General features: G+C 44.0%; 1 protein-coding gene across 9 annotated transcripts in view; it reads right to left on the bottom strand.

Annotated features, from left to right (window-relative positions):
* Positions 1 to 12,563, bottom strand: part of vit (vitrin) — a 19,747-nt gene extending 7,184 nt beyond the window's left edge. The window contains exons 1-14 of one of the 9 annotated variants that reach the window (XM_023411718.2): positions 12,080 to 12,563; positions 7,596 to 7,678; positions 7,298 to 7,363; positions 6,413 to 6,569; positions 6,195 to 6,328; positions 6,036 to 6,113; positions 5,307 to 5,504; positions 4,599 to 4,637; positions 4,136 to 4,174; positions 3,988 to 4,038; positions 3,284 to 3,346; positions 2,697 to 2,759; positions 501 to 575; positions 116 to 181 (exon numbers count right to left, since the gene is read on the bottom strand). In XM_023411718.2, coding sequence (XP_023267486.1) covers positions 116 to 181; positions 501 to 575; positions 2,697 to 2,759; positions 3,284 to 3,346; positions 3,988 to 4,038; positions 4,136 to 4,174; positions 4,599 to 4,637; positions 5,307 to 5,504; positions 6,036 to 6,113; positions 6,195 to 6,328; positions 6,413 to 6,569; positions 7,298 to 7,363; positions 7,596 to 7,629 — 1,063 coding nt within the window. In that variant the 5' untranslated portion in view covers positions 7,630 to 7,678; positions 12,080 to 12,563. The remainder of the gene's footprint in view (positions 1 to 115; positions 182 to 500; positions 576 to 2,696; positions 2,760 to 3,283; positions 3,347 to 3,987; positions 4,039 to 4,135; positions 4,175 to 4,598; positions 4,638 to 5,306; positions 5,505 to 6,035; positions 6,114 to 6,194; positions 6,329 to 6,412; positions 6,570 to 7,297; positions 7,364 to 7,595; positions 7,679 to 12,079) is intronic. The other 8 variants (XM_087175484.1, XM_023411719.2, XM_023411721.2 and 5 more) reach the window with 8 other exon arrangements.

Consider the following 12,563-nt stretch of genomic DNA (forward strand, 5'->3'; position numbering starts at 1 on the left):
TATCAACCATGCACATGCAACTTGAATGGATACAAGGTGTAGTAACCTTCCACAGTGAATGGGGGCAGTACACACCAAACTGTCATGTGCTTGTCCTGGAGGGAGTTTGACTTACCTGTGATCTCAGGAGTGTCTGTCTCGCTCCACGTGTATCCTGAGTCTGGAACTGCATAACTAATATCTGGATGTACAGCAGAGAAGGTGGAGGCATCAGCAACTACAAGGGTTAAATTTAGGGTGCTGAAATTTTCAAAGCAGCTCTTATTGATCCCCATAGGCAAAGCAAACTCTATTCATAAGGCCACATTGTTGGCATCGGATTATTAAATTAAAGGCTTAGATTGAGTGAAACCTGGAAAGCTTTTAGAAAAGAAAACCTTTCATCACAAATCTTGCAGCCATATCAGATTTACCTTAGTTCATCTGAGCATTAATCAAATACCTTGCGTTATTGATGCGTTTAAGATTTGCTAAAAGAATGATGAGCGATTCTTTGATACCTGCTGGTCGTCGAGCTCCAGGGAACCAATCAGGTCGAGGAAAGGAGGGGGGCGCCCAATCCCTTCTGGGAAAAGCTGTGCAGGGGAAGATTAGAAAGCTGCGTTCAGGACAAGCACCAAGGAGAATCATACTTGTGACCTCCACTCAACCTGCCACGTTGTTAGTGGGGTATGCACAAGATGTTCGGCCTTGAGTCAGACACTAAACATACAGTCGACTAAAGGTTTTTTTAGTGAAGCCTTTCTCTTTCTACCTGAATGGTAGAGAGACAGAGGAAGGAGGTCAACTCTCTGGGTAAATGTAAATGCGTTTCTCACTTTACTGATTTCTACCTGCTGCAGTCAGATTCCATCAGGCAGTTTAATCGACCAGACTCTCGCACGGCAAGAGGTTAATTGAAATGTGATTGAAGTGTAGAAGCCCAAACAGCTGAGCAAAACCATAACAGTGCATTGCATCTGTCTAAACTGACTGAGCCATGACAACACACTTCTGTTAACCCCTCCCCGCGGTGGATGGGTAGTTACACAAACACACAGCCTGTGCTCTGAGGTTCCCATCGAGTGGCAGCTAGCGAGCAGGGCCTTTGTTGACTGGGACGGGCTGGAAGAGCGCAGCCAGCCGCCCAGTCAAGCGTGGGAGTATTATTCTAAAGTTGGTGTCAAACCAGGGACAGTGTAGATAGTAGGACGCAGAGATTAGTCTAATCTGCTGCTGGTCAAAGGCGCAGCGCCATAGAGCAGACAGCAGTGTTGTTTTTTTTCTGATGAAACAGGTGCTTTAAAAGGATTGAGTTTAACTCTCCCAATCATAGCCACTTCAGTGATCACTGCGGGCACAAGGTCAGACTGGGAATGGGGACACTGATCCTCACCTTGGGTTGGAGCTCACGCTACAATACGTCTGCAGGAGTGTATGCAGTCTCTCTGAAGTTTATATAAAACCAAATTTGTACTCTTACACCAACACAGAGAACCAACGATCCGAATCTGGACACTTTTTACGTAGGCTTTTGTGGTTGTCAAGTAAGCATATCCCATCACAAATGCGAGGCTAAACAGGATCGTAACATTTCCAGAAAGCTGAGCAATAACTTTGAACATCTGTTTGGGGCAGCCGGGTGGCAAAGCAACAGGGGATAAAACCCCTCATCTCATAAATCAGAGTTCATGACACTGACGTCTCCAAGCATCCACTCTGCTGGAGTGTCCTTGAGAGAGACTGAATCGCTGCCGGCTCCAGGGGCGCTGCTGTGTAGCTGATCCTGACCTGTAACCTGTGACCTCAAGCATAAAGAATTTCCCTGAGGGCATCAATAAAGTATCACATTATCATCCACAAGCCGCAGATCTGAGTGGCTGTTCTCAGCGCTGATCAGACATTACTATGACACATGTCTCGACAGTAACTGGTCAGTCAGATAAATGATGCACTGGCTTAAACAGCTCACACTGTATTTTAGGAATCATATCATACAATCAAGCATCATTGAAACGGATATGTTTCTGTCTTATTTTAGGGATCCATGGTTTTGCATTCCACAGAAGCAAAAACAGAAGCGCATTCCTCAGTGAGCCAAACCTCGCCTGGTTTGAATGGCTACAGCTTTCTATTCCTGACAGGACCCAGATCCTGCAGCACTGTGGACTGGATCATGCGTCTCTCTGGGAGCAACACAGGGCCACTTGGTGCTGCTGCTTTCATCTCATTCTCTGCAAGCATTTACAAGGGAGGGGAAGAGGCCAGACCAGATGGGATCTGTCATAAGATGTTATTACAGTACTGACAGAGCGCGTTTCTCATCGTGGCCTTATCTAAAAGAGAAAGTTGAGAGCCCTTTGCTGTCTCAGACATAGTGGAGATGTGGCACAAGATGAATTCTGGATAATAATATCACATCGTCCCTCGTCTTTGAGGCATATCGACATACTTACTACTCAATTTATCACGTCGGCTACAGTGAAAGTTGAGTATCTTCTTGTATTTCCGCCTGTCGTTTATAGAGGGCCGACTATGCATTGAACCAAAGCATCCCACAGAAGGTAAACATTAGTGCAGCTTTATAAAACATTTCAACCAGGGTTTTATTGCCCTAGTTGTTCCCCTGTTTGATCAGACCCGTCTACTTCTCTACGTCAGTGAGTGTGTCTGCTTGTGCAGTGTGAGCACTCCCACCAGGATCTGGAGATACTTACCGGGGTTGGACTGGCTCATGGTTGGAGTCCGCTCGGGCGGGGCCGGCTGAACCCTGTTAAAAGCTGTTTGTAGCAACGAGAAACAGGCAGATAGGAATAGAGGGGAAAAAGAAGAGGGGGGGGGGCAAAAGAGAGCTTCAGGTCTGGGGCTCCATCCGCAAATGCAGCCCAGCTGTTTTGCTTTGAGAGGAGCTGAAGGCATTTTGTCCGCAGCATGATATCAAAAACAAACGGATATATGCTGGGCGTATTTACAGGCCTTAACTCGGCTTCATTTGCCTCTTTTCATCTCGGAAAATGAAAACATGAATAAGAGGATGTGCCTGATGACAGAGAACAGCGATCATCGTGAAAGGAATGTGAAATGGATTAGTGGTGACCCTGGGGTGACGATCACAGGGGCTTATGGGTGTGGACACGAGGGGTCAGACTTACAGCGGCTACGTCTCCTGGATTCTTGTTCCAACAAAGACTAAAAACAAAAATCTGTCCCCCTCTTCTGCCCTTGAACCGCATTCCCTCTCAGTCCCACCTCATCTGCCTGTTAGTTACTCTCTTTGCTGGTGTGTGTTAATGATGAGGCTGACCTGGGCCTACTGGAGAGGATAGCTGTCTCCTCATAGCCGACCCTGCCTCTGGTCTGCGCAGACCTGGGACCAAAGTTTGGGAAACAGTGATATTATGAGATATTATGAAATAACATTCATCAGTTTACTTTCACTGACATATGAAAAAAGAATATATTATCTATTGTGTGATGACCATAACACAGTGCACAGTGATATAATGTGTACGTTTTATAACGGCAGACAGCCGACACACTCGAGTATTGATGAACATATGACGTGTAGGACAAAACTATAAAATCAGATCTGTGCATCAAATAAGATCAGTGACAACGTTAGGATTAACAAGCTTCTAAGTTAGTGTAGACAGATTTAAGGACCACACAGGCAGCGTTATCAGTGTGGCCACCTCTTCGGTCCAGACTGAATCTCTACAGGTAATAAATGCTCGACAATACAGAGCGAATACAGTTGAATCCTGTATTTCAGGGATGTTATACTCTAAACAGAACTTGGGCTTCTCCAGAACATTCTGGTCTGGCCCTGTGTTAGCAGACTAGCAACATGTTGTTTAAAGCAGCTGCGCACAAACAGAACAGAGATGCCATGCAGAGTTTATGTACATGAGTAGAGGGAAGAAAAAAAAAAGAAAAGAACAGTAGACAATTTCTGGCAATCAAAAGTTAGAACGGAAAAGGACACATGAAGATGAAAGCTCGGTTTACCTGCACTGGTTCGATGTGGGAATCTATTCGGAAAGGCACTTCCTCTGAATACTTTGAAGAAATGCCATGGTTTAGTTCAACGTGAATTGTTGTATTTGGTGTAAAGGACTTTCCAAGAGCTGCAGAATCAGTGAGCGTGTTGACATACCTTGGCTGGGACTCTTTCCTTGACCATTTTGTGACTGTCCTATACCAATAACACAATGTGGGCAAATTTAGACAAAAATCTTTGTTTACATGTAAAGTTGCTACAAAAAAATAGCAAATTCAACATAAGTTTTGGTTTAAGCATAAACCAATAGCCCAGGTCATGGCCTTACTGTTTTAAGTTTTTTTTTTTGCTTAAAACAAGTGAGCTGAACTGATTTCACTTAGTAAAATACACAAGTTGTGTCGGTAATAATGACAAACTTGCTTTGAAAACAGGACCAGCGATACCTTTAATACAGAATACATGCTGAATCCTGATGCGCACTATTCCCAAAGGACCGATGTGAAGCAAAACACCCCACATATTCCTGCACACCCCGAGTGTTAAGCAACACCACGGCACCCCTTCATGCCACCAAGAAAACCCCTGTGTTGATCCCTGTTCGCATCGCTTCACTTACTTGCAGCTGCCACAGAGGCAAGGTACGGGTGACTGCTGCCTAGATAGAAGAAAGAGAAATGGAGTGCCAATATGGAGAGGAGAGAGATAATGTTACAGAGACAGAATGGTTGGGCGGTTGTCCGGCACACAGCCCATCTCATTTACACACATACCTTAAGATACTGCAGCATTGTCTACTCCCTGTAGCTGCATTTCATCCAAAACGGGACAGATGATTACAGTCTGATAATGTCCTCATTTAATAAGAGTGATGAAAGGTCTGGTGATCACGCGTACAAGTTAAATCAGTCAGTCGAGCGACTGAACACCAACGTACCGTCATTTCATCACAGAGCGGCTGTAATTTGTTATAATTGCAGCTGTGACTTGTAATTACCAGCCACAATTTACCGGCCACAATCATTCATCTTCATCACTCTTCATCAAGCGTTCATTTTCACACAAATGAACGCTTGTCCTGGCAAAAAAAAAAACAGTGATTCAAGTTACGAGATCCCAATGTTGTTAGTTCGACATCAGCGAGGCGGCACACTGGCTGCAGTGGATCTTCTGTGTGGATTGGTTTTACTGGATCATTAACAGCAGCTAGCATCCAAGTAAACACACAATCCTCTACATAACATACATGGATCCACTGGCTTAGAAGAAAGACTCAGCTGTTTGTACATGTATGTATGTATGTATGTGAAAAGGAGGTTTAAATCACCTGCATCCCTGACTTTGTGCATAGCAGCTCGAGCTTTGGCAGTGGTGGGTGGTGGTGGAGGTGTGTTGGTGGTGGTGGTGGGAGCTGGTGTGGTGGTGGAAGTGGTGGTGGGTTCAGGTGTTGTAGTTGTGGTGGGTTCGGGTGCGGTTGCTGTTGGCAGCACCGTGGTAACCACGGGGGATTTGGCCTCCTTTTGACCTGTAAGGAGACGACAGGTGAAGGCGGACGTGTAGAAGATGAATGGGCGAGGAGGAAGAGTGTCTTCAGTTACCGCTCTGTCGTAATGCATTCTTCACATTCTTCACTAGAATACAGTGCACCGACTCCTCATTCAACCTGAGTGAAGTTCAACATGCAGGAGTCGAGAACAGGGATGTCTATCTAGTAACCTTTTGTCCCCAGAAAAGCTGGTAGTGTCTAGATGTCTAGGTCTGGATCGTCTTTCTCTGAATATATTTCAGTTTGAAATAGAAGTCCTAAATACATGTCGACATATAGTGATTGAAATGCTGTTAAAATAACAATTATATACAGTCTAGACATCCAAAGGTTTTGCTCAGTTTGAACCAAGAATCAACAAATCGGTGCGTATTGGGCCCTAATCAGAAAGATCTTATCATCGTGAAACACTGGGCATCTGCGGACCCACTCCATGACAAAGTGATGCACCACAATCCATATTCACATAAAAAAACAAATGTGGGAGTGTAAGAACAACCCTCCTCTCACTTGTCTTCACGTAGGTTGGTCTTGAAGGGACGTAGTCCAGGGCAGATGGGTAGATGACTCCTTTCTTGGGCTTCCCCACTGAAACAGAAACAGAGCCATCTGTTGGAGGGCTACTTCTGAAGAACTGTGCTTCACATTGTTCACGTCATCATTTAATACCTGAGACGACAAATGACTCCCTCCACTTCGGCAGAGACAGAGAGCGCACCCCGTTGGAGTTACTGCCTTTGTAGATATTCTGCCCGGCCATCTTCCTCACGATCACCTTTCCGCCCGTGTTGGTGATGACGCCACTACGGACACAAAACTTTTCATCAGATACATCCCTGGAGAGACTCACACAAGCTCTATCTCATGTCCACCTCTCCACTGTTTACCTGTGGATGGCTGCATTGCAGATGCTGGAGATGGAGGCGAACACTCCTGTCCCATAAACCTGCTGTTTTGTCTCTTTACAGTGTGCAGGACATCTGACTATGAACTCTGGGAGGTTGATCTTTCCCGCTCTGACATCGCACTCTATGTCTGGAACAGCTGTGGAGGGAGGGGGAAGAAGAGCAACGTGGTTCAAGACAGGTCAAGAAACTACAACCACAACTATGGTGATAATCAAATAATTGTTTAAGTTATTTTCCAAGCAAAAATGCTGAACATGCTCAAGGTCCAATCAGTGGACAGTCTCCGAATGTGTCCAGTTATAAATATATCAATAGTCAGGCGGATAAAACAAGCAATTAAGTTATATCACTTTGGGCTTTGGGAAATAATTAATAGCCTTAACGGGGTTTCAGCATGTCGTTATGAACTTCTTCGGCCTGCCAATCAATTATATATATATATATGTATATATATATATATATATATATATATATGTATATATTTATACATATACATATATATATATATATATACACTGTTGCTCATAAAGTTGGAATAAAATATTTTTTACCTCTTTCCATGAAATGATTGTGACAATGTGATTTATTCTTGACAGATAAAGTGTATATCTTCTCAAAACTTTAGAAGTCAATCTCTTCCAAAGTGATTTCTGATGCATTTAAATAGGAATAAACAGAGGATTGTGTCTGAAAACAAAATAATTCCAACTTTATGGGCAACAGTGTGTATATATATATATATATATATTTTGTAAGCTTTTGCATTGTGGTTTTAGAGAGAGTCGCCTGCAGTGGAGAGAGCCGGTGGAGACAATAATACTGGGACTGTCGGAGATTACAGGCTTGCATGTTGATGTTGTCTACCTTGCTTTGGCTTCTTGTTCTTTGATCCGTTAGGCTTGGCCCAGCAAGCACAGGACAGGAGGAGCGCTGCGGGTGAGGCAGAGGGAATTTCACATAATAGCAGACAAAGTAACATAATCATCAGAGTGTTTACTGTACACACAGGACTTCTACGCTGCTGTTTGATGGTGTGAATGTAGAGAAAATTGATTCTGAAGGAGACTGCACCCAGAGTATTTTGGAAATATAACACATTGTAGTCAGGGGTCATATATTTAAAAGCAGCGTACTCCTGCAGTGACACAGACGGGCTGCTCACCGAGGCAGATGGCTGTGACTGATGCTCTGATCATGATGGGTGGTGCGCTGGTTCAGCAGGTCGGCCAGATGTCCTTGTACAACCTCAGATAGAGAGAGAGAGAGAGAGAGAGAGGGAGAGAGAGAGAGAGCAGAATTTCATCTCATGAAACCCATTTCCTGCTTCCTGCTTACTCGCTGAAAGTAACGCTGGACATTTTTGTCAACATTTCTGAGAGTGACAAGTGTTGTTGAGTCAGCTGGAAACAAGACAGAGTAAACTTGTGCCACTGGGATACACTTTCCAGAGATTTCGGGATAAACAGCAGGCAGGCAGTGAACAGGGAACCACACAAAGGGCTGCATGACTCATCTGGTGAATGTGGCCAATTAAATACATAGAAAAAATTTTCAGCGGCACACATTGTTGTGTTGATTGTTTGGGTCAATGTCTCTTGTTCCACTTGAGTTACAAAAGGGTGAAAGAGTTTGCCAGAAGCTCAACAGTGAACATCTGGACTCCGAGACAAAACTGTATGTCAAACTCCTCCCACTAATATCTGTGGATCTGTGGAGTCAGACTCAATTAGAGAGCACACACAGACATAATTTAATGTGTAAGGAATGGGGAACTGGGTCAGATGGTCCCTTTGTTTGACACCAACAACCACATCAAGCTGGATCCGAGTTGAAATACAGTCTGTTTACAGTAGACAGAACATTTCTTTCTTTGCCTGTCATTCAGAGTCAAAAGTTGTACCCATGTAAACATATAAATCAAAGTGGAACCCTGTGTTAACAAGAACGCAAGTGGGTCGGCGAGATGTCATTCCAGACGCCGCAGGTCTGTCCTGGTAATGAGGAGAACGCTGGTGAGAACTAGAACAGCACAGTCTGAATTAAAAGTCTTATTACACAGACTGGAGGATGAACTACTCATGTGTGAGCCACTCCAGTCCCTGCTGAGGGACGGAGCTCCTGACTGGGGAGGTGATGACTGAGGCCTCCCTGTTAACAGAGGAATGCTGCACCTCCCACGACGGCGGCGTCATGTCGCTGTCACTGCCGCCACACGCCAGCAGGTTTAATGTGATAAAGTGGGAACATGTGATCATACAGTGACCTCTGATCTCTGACTGACATTTACTTCTTCACTTTCAGTACCACTCTCATGTCCATGCAGTAAATATGAAGCCAATTGAAGCTACAGCCACCAGCCAGTTTGGTTATTATATTATTATGGATATTATGAATTATTATGACCCGGCCAAATTCACTCAATTAATGAAAGAGGGAGAGGCTGTTTAGGAAAAAAAAAAGTCATATTAACAGAAAACAACAGCAGCTAGCCTGGCTCTGTCCATGGGTAACACAATCCGCCTGAGCTGTGCTTCAGTCATGAGAGAGGTGTCAATCTTCTCATCTAACTTTTGCAAGAAAACGAGAGATATTTCCCAAAATGTGAAAACTGTTCTTTAAAAATCAAGAGTGAATCACCAACTGTTTCCTGAACAATAGCATCCTGTGCGGCATCTCCTTCGTATTGGTATAAAGTGCCACAGTTCTGCTGGTAAACATTAGTGTGTGGTTTAATGATGTAACTTAAGAGGATTTGGGGGGATCACTTATTTCCCTGCACAGTTCTCAATTGTAACTTCCAACTTTATGAAAACACAGTGCAAACACAAAATATCATGTTAAGGTAAAAAAAATGAAATACAACAGCAGTTGGTGGTGATAGGACTTTGCCCGCTGCAGCTCTACATTTTTATCTGACATTCATGAGCTCTGACATGATTTTTCCACAGTGTTGTGCTTTGACAGGCAGGGAGATCACTGCTGCACAGTCAGGACTACAATTTGTCCTCGCGGGGGAAGAAAGCTGAGGTTGGGAACAAGCCGGGACAGATATGTACATCTACAGTAGAAGAGACAGACCTGCAGCATAGGAGAGGTGAGTCAGCATGCTCCACCGGATAAAGCAAACTACAAAGCTGATCTGTCATTCACCTGCGAGGAAACCTTAACTGTTAACACCATGTTCTCCGGTGTAGAGCTGCTTTCAGCAGGCAAATACTGCAAAAGAAGTCTTTGTTTATAACGACCACTGAGGCCTTTAAGAGAGGTTTGACATCACTGTAGGAAAAACTGAAATGTGCAAAAAAAAAAAAAAAAAAAGACAATAATTTAAGACCTCTTAATTTGTGTTCTCAGCTTGAGCCTCTAAATGCCTCTTTCTCCAAGAAATGAAACGCAGGGCAAATGATATCCTTTGACAAACACTGTGGGGAGTTTCCTGTACAGTAGATAATAGATCCTGAGGGGACTTGCAGAAACACACACACACACACACACACACACACACACACACACACACACACACACACACACACACACACACCAAACATCCAACCAAAGTAACCAAAAATAAACAGAGATCTGGGATAACTTATCACATGCTCAGATAGCTTTGAAAAATGCCTCGGTATGTGAGGGCTTTCAGACTCACCACTTACCACCCCCATGAATCACAGACGGGGGCGGGTTACTTGCTGTGTAGGTGTTGTATATTTTGCATACACCTGTGTTAAACTTTAGATAAGGCGTGGGTTGTACCTATAGCACAGCTCCGGCTCGCCTCTGTGATGATATCTGCTATATTTTCCATCGTACTGAGCATCTAGAACATCTAATTTACAGCAGGGTGGGGTCACAAATCAAACAAACCGACAACATGCTGAGAGTTAACTGTGAGAACCCGTATATAAAAAAATGAGTCAAGTGATTTCACAGCCACTGCAAAAGATGAAAGGTTTTTTTTGCAGGGACCTCAGTCCCTTTGTGGAGACCCCAGCAGCTCAGACAGGTCACATAGTTCTAGGAATTAAAACGCAACTCAATTCAGGATAACATTCTCACTACAACGTGGATTACACACACAAAACAATGTTAACTACGATTACACAAGGCCAAGCTGTCTTGCACAAAGGAGCCTACAGCGAAATGAACATTTTCAGCCCCTGCGGGCAAATTGTTTCTGATGCATAAGCACCAGAAATCTGATAATGGCGGATGAGAATCCCACCTGGAAGGAGTGTCACAGGTATAGAGTGGCTATAATGCAAACAGGATGTACAGTGGCTGCCTGTGCCTATTTCAAAGGCCAGCACACTGTGGGTTCTCAAAGCATGGGCAGACCACACACACTTGTGACTGCTGCACCCTAGTCTGAGAGGTTCTTAAGAGCAGTCTCAAATAAGCACTGATAATATGCTGAAGTATAACATTATTTCACATTTTTACCCCTAAAATGTTTTGCTTCCATCAAGCTCCCTGCATTTCAGCAGCACATACACACACACACACATTCCTTGTCTGGGGTGGCCACTGTAAATGCAATGAGGCAAAGAACTGAAGGGGACTGAGGCTTTATTTGAGTATCATAACCAGCTGTGAGCTTTGTTTCGCCTTGGTCCGGAGAGATGGCGTGCCTGAAGCGAGACAGTGTTTACACACCCTGTGCCAGGGAGTGTTAAATCCCAGCTTTCACAGGTGTCAGAGTCATACTGTAAGCACGGTAGATGTGCCAAATGTTATAACAAGCCGACTAAAGAACCACTGGAGAGATCAGACACAGGAGAGCCAACATGTCTCTACAAGGTCAGTCCCATAACCTTTTTGCTGCTGCTGGGACACTATTTGTTTATCAAGCACAGAACAGGCTGAATTGCTTTAATTCTTGGCACCAGCTTCAGTGCAAGCCAGAGCCTGTAGTCTGCTGCTGGACATATTGTATGTACACCACCTGTGCTTAATTAGGCTCTTTCAAACCATACAGTAATGTCAGGGAGAATACACAGAAAATGTCAAACATAATGTACAAGAAATTAAAGCCAAAGTGGAGGAATTCAACTCTAGGGCTTCCTGCTTAGTACACTGGGAAAATGAGACATTTCAAAATAAAGGCTTAGGCAACCTGATGGAAAAGCTGGCTCATTGTCCACGGATCATTTTTTTTTTTTTTTTTAATCAGAAGTACCCTACAGCATGAATGAGTATGACAAGACCAAATTCATTCAGAGAAATCCTTCACTTAAGGAAAGAGGAAGGCGCTGTTTACTAAAAAGGAAAAAAAAAAAGTTAAATAAACAGAAAGTTAAACAAACACTGAATATAAGCAACAGTGCGCTTGTTTGATCAGCCTGTCACATCTCACAAGCTCAGCTGAAATGAACCAGAGCCATACATTTTTAAAAGAAAAAAGAGAACTAAAAGTAAAAACGCAAAATTCTAATGTGGCGTTGATTAAAATTCCCCACACCCCTGACCATTAAAACTAAAATGCGCTTATACGCCATGGACACCAATTACGCGCAATTACGCATCATTTAAAAAGTGAATAATTCATTCACGCCACGCAGCAGCAAACACAAAATCCTCCAGTTCACGTGAGGAGCTTCTCTGCTCAGAACCATCATCTCCGTGAGGCAGTGAAGGTGAACTTACCTGAGAAGGGAAAATAATCCTCCAGGCGTTAGAAAAAAGTAATTCCCTGCGCAGTTTCTCCTCACTCTTTCATTGAAAGCAGCACGGACCAGGGTGTGTGTGTGTGCGAGCACTGAGCTGTTCCACCTGGACTTTTACTCCTGCATGATCGGAGCGCTCATTAAAAGTGGAGAACGGGACGGGGCCAGAGTTTCCCCTCTTTGCCCGTCCCACTTCAGACTCCCAGCTCTTCACCCAGGCAGAAGAAGATCAGTACCCCGGGGCCATCAGGAGAGGATGCAAGGAGCTGGCACATTGTAGCGGAGCGGTGCAAACATATTTGTGTGTGTTTTTTTATGATAGAAAAAGCCAACACACACTTTCATATTGTTTAGTATGTCCAAAAGAAAGATAAGCTTCACATTGGTACTTTAAGCTGCATCTTTTCTGTTATGTAAGGGAGGAAAAACAAGCTATGGTTCTGTTTATCTGCTCTGCAACTCAC

This window comes from Seriola lalandi, unplaced genomic scaffold (assembly GCF_002814215.2).
Source record: "Seriola lalandi dorsalis isolate HSWRI2012SDOR001 ecotype SW California unplaced genomic scaffold, Sedor1 jcf7180002054470, whole genome shotgun sequence".
In the NCBI taxonomy this organism is placed as follows: Eukaryota; Metazoa; Chordata; class Actinopteri; order Carangiformes; family Carangidae; genus Seriola; species Seriola lalandi.